At 48.2% G+C, this 8625-nt stretch overlaps 1 protein-coding gene across 1 annotated transcript; it reads left to right on the forward strand.

Moving 5' to 3' along the window:
• The first annotated feature begins 1066 nt into the window (after positions 1 to 1066).
• Positions 1067 to 5215, forward strand: SPMIP9 (sperm microtubule inner protein 9). Its single transcript, XM_045808795.2, has 3 exons — positions 1067 to 1093; positions 1830 to 1922; positions 3561 to 5215. The coding sequence occupies exons 1-3, from the start codon at positions 1067 to 1069 to the stop codon at positions 3987 to 3989; spliced, it is 549 nt and encodes a 182-aa protein (XP_045664751.2). The 3' UTR covers positions 3990 to 5215.
• The last annotated feature ends 3410 nt before the right edge of the window (positions 5216 to 8625 follow it).

Genomic DNA, 8625 nt, shown 5'->3' on the forward strand with positions numbered 1-8625 from the left:
ATGACCGGGGACTGTGACCAAAGCAGCCTGCATTACGTAGGTGAGGGCTCATCTCAAGGACAGGTGTGGCAGTGGGACACTGGCGGGACTCTTCATGCAGCGGGGGCACCTGGAGTGGGGAGGACAGGAGCACAGTCATCCTCTTGGTAGAGGTCGGGTAGGTGCTGTTTGCACGGAAGCTGGCCCCCAGCCCCAGGAGGAGAGCTGTCCGTGCACAAAAAGGAGGGGACATAGGACTGTTTGAGGTCTGGCTACCACCGTGCTGGGCCACAGCCCACTGAGTGGAGTAAGGCTCAGGGCAGTGTTCCGTGGGAATGAAGTGGAGGACCAGACAAGAACGGGGAGCTCAGGTTGCTCCCCAGTGCCCAGCTGTAAGGCTCCCCACTAGGACTTCAGGGCTGGGGAGTGAGGGGCAGGACTGGACCTATCTGCTGCTGTTGTTCAGCGGGGAACGCAGAGCCTCACAACTTTCTTCAGCCTGGATACCCCCAACCCTACTAGAAGACATGGTTTGTGCTTCTGAATCAGGGCGCCTCTAAGTCCTAGGCCTGCAGTCGGCTTCCTCAGGACAGCTCAGAGCCCTGGTTCGGTGGGACCCGGGAGTTGCAGTCAGCTCAGCCTGGCTCCGGGAGCCCATTCCGCGCACCTTTGCAACTCGGCATTAGCAGCATTATGCTGATGGCCTGAAATGGGCCGCGGTGGGAGCATTACACAGAAATTGGTAAATGTTACGAACCACCGCTTATTTATTTGCCTCCAAAAGGTGGTTGTTTAAGATTTACCAGCACGCTCCCTGCCCTGCGTGAGAGGTGAATCTGATGTTCTCATCAGCTCGAATTCCTTCTGGGACCTGCTCCTGCCCCTTTGCCCCAGGACCCCTGTCCACCTGTCAATTGATCCTTGCTGCTGCCCTCAAGCCCTGGATGATGGAGTAACGTGCGGGGGGGGGGGCTAGGAGGACTGGGGCAGTTTGCTGACTTGGCACAGCTTTGGGGACAGCGGCTGTTTCCCCCGGCCTGTGGCGGAAGTAGGGCTAACCAACTTGTTTGCACCTAGGTTGGCTGCTATGGCAGGTGTGGTGTACCCCGGACAGGTGAGTGTTGTGGGTTTCCGTGGCCTGTGACCACCTCAAGGTTGAGCAGCTTTAGCAAACAGGCCCAGGCGCCTTGGGGCTTCCTCTGGTCGTCATTCTGGAATGGGGTGTGTGTGTGTGTGTGTGTGTGTGTGTGTGTGTGTGTGTGTTTAAAAGGCAGAGGAAAGTAAGGATATACAATTTTCTGGGGGTTCATTTATTTATTGAGCATGCATTTATTAGGCACCCTTGGTGTGTCAGGCTCTGTGCTGGGCTTCAAGGCTGCAGAGATGCCAAAGATTAGGTCCTAATCTAGTATATTTCATTAAATCAATTACAATCGCCCTGATAAGTGCTGTAATGAGGGATGTTAAATGCGCTATGAAAGCAGGGGAGAAGGAGTTTAATTGGGGGGAGATGAGGAATCAAAGGGTGGGATAGCTGTGTTGGGGGAGAAATTTAACCTGGGTTTTGGAGCATGCGTAGGAGTTTGTCAGTCCATGAGGAGTACCACTAGTGTTTCCAGCAGGAGATAAGGGAAAAGTGGAGTGTAGTGAGGCTGGAGTGCAGAAGGCATGGAGGGGAGCCAAGAGGGGCGAGATGGCAAAGGTCAGTAGAAGCCAGGTCAGGAGGGGCTCCGAATGCCAGGCCTAAAATTTGGTCTTGGTTCTATGGACAATGAGAAGCCGCCAAATGCTTTTAGGTGGAAGAATGGCAAGATGAGATCTCTTGTTTTGTCATCTCCCTTGCCCTTCAGGCCCCTGTGGATTTAGACATATACAAAAGTTCCTACATGGCTGACTATCAACACTACGGGAAGCACAAATACTCCAGAGTCACACCACAAGAGGTAAGAAGCTACTCAGTCTTGTCTTCTGCTCGGTGGCCCACCGAAATCATCTCTACTTCCTTTTATTATGCGTGGTATTGGGGGCACTTATTGAGAACAGAATCTGATGCCGGGCGATCTAAAAAAGTCTTTTACGCGTGTGCTTTGCGTGTATGTTTTAAAACGTACATCAACCCTAAGTCATGCACATGAGAGTGTAAATGATACACACTCACAGTTTAAATAACATTCACAAAACAAACACCAGTGTACCCGGCATCAGCCAGCTGAATGCAAACACAGCACATTAGAAGTACCCTAGAGCCCCCAGGGGGCCCCTCCTGCTCCCAGCCCTCCTCCCACCTCCAGAGGGAGCCGCTACTCTGAATTTTGGGTTAATCATTGTCTTGTGTGTCTTTTAAAAAATAGTTTTACTGTGTATGTGTGTATCCCGCTAAACAAACTGTTGAGGTTTGCCTTTTTGAGCTCTGTTATACATTGGATCATATTATTTGTACTCTTCTGTGACTTTTACTTTTTGCTGAATATTATGTTGTTTATAATATATTATGCACTTTCTGCTGTGTCGTATTACGTTGTATGAATGTGCCATCTTATATTTGTCCCCTCTCCTGTTGGACATCTGGGTTTTTACTTTCTGGTACTCCTCCCAACGCCCCGTGCTGCAATGTGGATTACACAGCCTAAGGCGCAGGGCCGGCTGCCGTGGGAGGGAAATCGCTTGCCCTGGGGAACATCACTATTTGCAAAGTGGCTGTGTCACCGGAGCGGGGGACAGTGCATTCTGTGGCTCTCCAACCTTGCCATCAACTTGGTATTGAAAGACTTTCCGATTTTGGCTAGTTTGGTGGGTGTGGAATAATATCTTCTTGTGCTCATAATTTTCATTTCCCTGTTTTTTAATGAGGTTCAGCATCTTTTCCTATGTTCATGGAGATTTATTACCCCGTGAGATGTCTGTCACATCTTTTGCCTGTGTTTTTGTGGGGATGCTTGTCTTTTTCTTCTTAATTTGTAGGAGTTCTGTAAATATCCTAGACGGGTTTCATTTGTCAGTTACAGAAATGGCAACACTCTTCACAGGCTATGGTTTGTCTTTTCCCTCCCTTTCAGTGACTAGAAATTCTTACTTTAAAATAGTCGGATGTACCAGTCTTTCCCTTTATCATTTGCCCTTTTCCAATCTTGTTCAAGAAATCCTTTCCTGTCTCCAGGTAACTCCACTAAAAATAAGAAGAAATTCTGTACAAAGACGGAACAATTTCTGGGATATAGTACTTGGAGAAAAATGCAGAGTGGGATTATAATGGGCATCAGTTGCATACAAGCCAGGGGGTGTAACGCTTCATTATATGTTTATACGAGCATAAACTGTATCTAGAAAGATAGAAAAAACACTTCAGCGGGTGCCTCTGGACATGGGAACCAAGGGAGGAGGAAGGGTGGGAAAGAGACTGACTTTCACTAGAAACCCTTTTCTATTATTTCAGTATTTCCCTGGGTCGGATATATCACCATTCAAAAACCAATTTAAATTTTTTTAACTAAAGAGACATGTGCTCTGTCTTGGATGAGGCCCAGAAAGCGCCGTCTTTCACTTCTCTCAGCCGTCCATTCCTGTGTGACTTATTTCCACAGCAAGCGAAGCTGGATGCCCAACTCCGGGACAAAGAGTTTTATAGGGTCGTCCCCAGCTCCAAGCCCAAGCTAGAGGACGGATACCCCGCCTTCAGAAAACTCCACGTGACCGCCAAAGACCTGGGACAGCCCGGCTTCTTCCCCCCGCAGGACCAGGACCGTGTGGCCGCAGCGGAGGACGAATGCAGGTTCACCAGTATCTGCCCTTCAGTGTACCCCGTTTCCCACGCCCTGTACCTGGCCCAGGGTGTCCCCAACCGGGTCCGCCAGAGTGCCGGCTTTCCGTGCCTCCTGGAGCCCGAGCTGCAGCCCACGCCCGAGGAGGGCAAGGGCTACTTTCTACTGCCTGGCTGCCTCTGTCCGCATCACCATGAAGTCAAGTTCCCCATCTTGAACCGATGGGGGCCCTTGATGCCATTTTACCAGTAGGAAGGGTGAGAGCGCCTTCAGGGGGGCTGGGCACATCCTCCCTCTCGCAAGGAGTCCCCGCAGGCACTTGGAGAACGGACAGGAGGACTGAAAATAAAACCCTGGAAAGACGTTCCAGCAGCACTGGGGGTGCTTGTTCGACCTTGTTCCCCATCCTGTCCCGGGACAGCGCCCGCACCCTCGCACCACCTGCGGACGCGAGGGGGGAGCGGGGAAACTCGTGTGTATGGAGGCTGGAATGCGTGTGATGTCTCACGACAAGGAAGAATCCTGCTGGAAAGATTCTTGTTGTTTTAGGCATTTACTTACAAAATGGGAACAATCTCATTTCCCGTAGTTGTCCGACGTTGAGTGTGACTGCAAAATGCTGCTGGGTAACGTTCCCGCGCTGCGCTTCGTTTGCTCGCCACGCCCACCCCGTAGCCCATTTCCAGGGCATCGTTTTATACTCTCCTTCTTGCTCAGTGGAGCTTTTGTAAACATATCCAGGCATGAATCGGTTAGGGAGCCGTAGAGCTGCCGAACAAGAAGCCCAAGAGCAGCGGCTTGAACAACATCCTAGTTTCTCCCCGTCTAACGCTTCAGAGGTAGGCGGCCCAGGGGACGGGGCGTCCCTGCTCTGGCTCCCGTCTCTGCGTCCACCGTGGCTGCCACAGACTAAATTGTGTGCCCCCCCTCCAAATGCATAGGTTGAAGTCCTAACCTCCAATGTGTCTGCATTTGGAGACAGGGCCTTTGGGAGGTAATTAAGGTCCAATAAGATAATAAGGGTGGGACCCTGTTCTGATAGGATTGGTGGCCTTCTAACTAAAGGAAGAGAAAGGGAGCTCATTCTCTCCCTCTCAACACACACACACACACACACACACACACACACACACACGGAAAGCCATGTGAGCACACAGTGGGGAAGGCAGCCATCTGCAAGCCAGGACAAGAAGCTTCACCAGAGACCAAACTCTGCCGGACCTTGATGGTGGACGTCCCGCCTCCAGAACTGTGAGAAAATAAATTTCAGTTGTTGAAGCCCGCCAGCCGTGGTATTTTGTCATGGTAGTCCAAGCTAAGACAGTGACTCCTGGGGCGCCTGGGTGGCACAGCGGTTAAGCATCTGCCTTCAGCTCAGGGCGTGATCCCGGCATTATGGGATCGAGCCCCACATCAGGCTTTTCCGCTAGGGGCCTACTTCTTCCTCTCCCGCTCCCCCTGCTTGTGTTCCCTCTCTCGCTGGCTGTCTCTCTCTCTCTGTTGAGTAAATACAATCTTTAAAAAAAAAAAAAGACAGTGACTCCTTCAGTTATTAACATTTTCCTGTGAGCAGAAAGCAAGAAATGCGCAGAGCAGTACAGGTGTACCCCTTCCAGGGGCACAAGGTAGAAATGATGTCCTTCACTTCCAGTCCCGTCCTCTTGGCCAGAGCTCAGCACATGGTCCCAACAAACTGCAAGGAAGGCTGGGAAATTCACCTTTATCCTGGGCGGCCATGTGCCCAGCAAAAAAATGAGAAGTTAGTAGAATAGAAGGAGAGGATTATTCGGATGGCTGCCTACCCATTTTTGCCACAATACATGAGAAGGCTTTCCCGTTCGAATCCCCCTGCACACCAGTGCTTCCCTAGGGGATCTTGTTAAAAAGCAGATTCTGAGTCAGCCGGTCTAGGGTGGGGGCAAGATTCTGCATTTCTGACAAGATCCCAGGGGTGCGGTGCTGCCGGACGGGAGACCCTACACGATACTCTGAGTCTTCCTTTCCTCTTCGCAAGTCATTGCTTATAGATCTAATTATTTTTAATAGCTGCCTAATACTCCATTGAACTGATGGATCTTGATTTATGAAACTATTTCCTTATTGGGGGGCAGTTGTGCTTTTCCAATATCCTTCCTAAAAATTATGCAGCAATAACACTGCATGAACATATATCCTTACAAATGATGCTTTTATTTCTGTAAGACAAGAGTCTTACAAGTGCTGGATTTGTGCTGGGTCAAGGGGGTGGGTGCTTGGTGCTAACAGATAGCACCAAAACAGCCCCTTCCTCCTTCCCATCTCCTCACCAGCACGTGGATATGATCAATCTTTCTGATTTTTGCCAATTTCATGAATAGAAAATGGTATCTCACCGTGGCTTTAATTTGCAATTACTTGGCCACTAGTGAGATACAGGATCTGTTTTATATCATTAGCCATTGGGTTTCTGAGTCACATCTTTTGCCCTGAATTACCTTTTTTTCTTACCAATTTATAGAAGTCCTTTTTTTCACATGGTCATGTTAGCTCCTTATCTAGCACATGTTTCAAACATGTTCTGTCTTAACTTTTAAATATACAATTTAAAATATATACTCTGAACATATTTTGTTCTAACATAAAATGAATACCTTCAGTAGAAAATGCTGCGAAGCGAAGAAAGGTGTGACGAAGAAAAAGAAATCACGTCTAATCCCACTGCTCAGTCAGGGATGACTACTGTTAACATTTTGATGCCCAGGGTTCCAGATAATGGTCAGATCCTTGAGCTGTTGCACCAGACAAATCTGGGGTTCCACCCATGCCTGAGTTTGTATCTTAGCAGCTGAGGGGTATTCTAGAAAGTTATTTCATGTCTCTGAACAGCGATGTCCTCATTAGTAGAAGCACTAAGGACACTCCTACCTTTTGAGTAAACACTGTTTGCTCAGCATCTGAGATATAGTCCGTGTTCAGGGAGACCTTTTACAGGCATTTTTACAAATCTCATACCGAATATGTAATTTCAAATCCTGCTTGGTCTTTGTGGCATTAACTATAAGCATTGCGACTCAACCTCGAACCTTTATACATATCCTTGCGCGAACACACCGTAATTACTATTGTTAGACAGTCAAGTTGTTTCCAATTATGTATTTTTCTCTTACAAATTAGGCTACGGAATAAACTTTTTTCTATAATTAGGTGGAAAAAGAAGCAAAGTTACTGTGTCAAAGTGTATGGATATTTTCTCATTGAGTCTTACCACCCTGCTTTCTAAGCAGGCGTTGTCTTTAATATTAAGGAAACATTTCTTCGGTGTGATGATGGCATTTTGGTTATGTTAGCTCTCTAACATAAGATCCTTCGTTTTGAAATATTTACAGGAGAGATGGTATCTGAACTTTACTTTAAAATGCTGTAGCAAGGGGCTCAGTCAGTTAAGCGTCTGCCTTCAGCTCAGGTTATGATCCCAGGGTCCTGAGATCAAGTCCTGCATCTGGCTCCCTGCTCAGCGGGGCTCCCTCTGCCTGCCGCTCCCCCTGCTTGTGCTCTCTCTCTGTCAAATGAATAAATAAAGTCTTTAATAACTAACTAAATAAATAAAATGCTGTAGCAAAATAGTGTTGTTAGAACAAGGGAATAAGTAAAGCAAGATCGGTGACAAAATTAAAGCCGTAGCTGGTGATGGGCGCACCGAAGTCCATTGTCCTACTCTCTCCACTTCTGTGTGTGGTTGAAATTTCCCATCACAGACATTAAAACAGGAAGGAAAGGAGGAAGAGAGGGAGGGAAAGGAAGACAGGAAAGGAGGAAAAAAGAAAGATACACACCCCTTTAGACTACTGCTAGCCATTTATTAGCTTGTCTAATTCATACTATCCTCATCATTCTTGCTACTCTGAGTAAGAAAGAAAAAGAGGAAGGAAGGAAGGAAGGAAGGAAGGAAGGAAGGAAGGAAGGAAGGAAGGAAAGGGAGGGAGAAAGGAAAGAAGAGAAGGGAGAGAGGAAGAAGGAAGGAAGGAGGGAAAGAGAAAGGGAGGGAGAAAGGAAAGAAGAGAAGGGAGAGAGGAAGAAGGAAGGAAGGAGGGAAAGAGAAAGGGAGGGAGGAGGAAGGAGGGAAGGAGAAAAGGAAGGTTGGAGGAAGGTAGGAAGAAGGGGAGGGAGGGAAGGATTAAAAGAGGAAGGGAGGGAGAGAGGGAGGGTTGGGAGATAGGGAGGGTGGAAGGGAAGAAGGGAAGGGAGACAGGGAAGGAGGAAGGAAGGACGGAGGGAGGGAGGAGGGAAGGAGGAAAAGAGGAAGGGAAGGAAGGAAGGATTAAAAGAGGAAGGGAAGGAGGGAGAGTAGGGAGGGAGGAAGGAGGGAAGGGAGGGAGGGAGGAAGGAGAGAGAGAAAGTCTGCTAGTTGGATAGTATAGTCTCCGGTCCCTGGTGAGGCTGAATAATTTCACAGATGATTCTTATCTCTTCATCGCTTGTAAAATGCTTTCTTACTGCTGTGGTCCCTTCTCCCTTACCTGCTACAATCCTTAGTGAATCTGTTTTATCCATAATGCCTTCTAAGATGTCTGTAAAAGAGTGTCTATGAGCGAAAGTTCACTGCTTTTCAGTGCTTGTTGATAAGTAACAGTTTTTCCAGGGCTGGGTCATGTGGATCAGCGGACGGTTTTAACACAGTGATTTCCATAGAGTGATTTAGTGGAGGTGAAAACATTCCTAACAATAGCCACCCTTTACGGAGCACTCCTCCTACACCAGGCTCTGTGCTGCACACATCACACACACGGCTTTGGCCTCCCATACTGATGAAGAAACCGAGGTTCAGGGAAGTTAAGAGCCCGCCCAAAGCCACACATGGCAAAGCCGGAATTTGAATCCAGATTTATCTGATTCTAACCCCAATGATTCA

This window comes from Ursus americanus, chromosome 7 (assembly GCF_024610735.1).
Source record: "Ursus americanus isolate L20-20 chromosome 7, mUrsAme1.1.p, whole genome shotgun sequence".
Lineage (NCBI taxonomy): Eukaryota > Metazoa > Chordata > Mammalia > Carnivora > Ursidae > Ursus > Ursus americanus.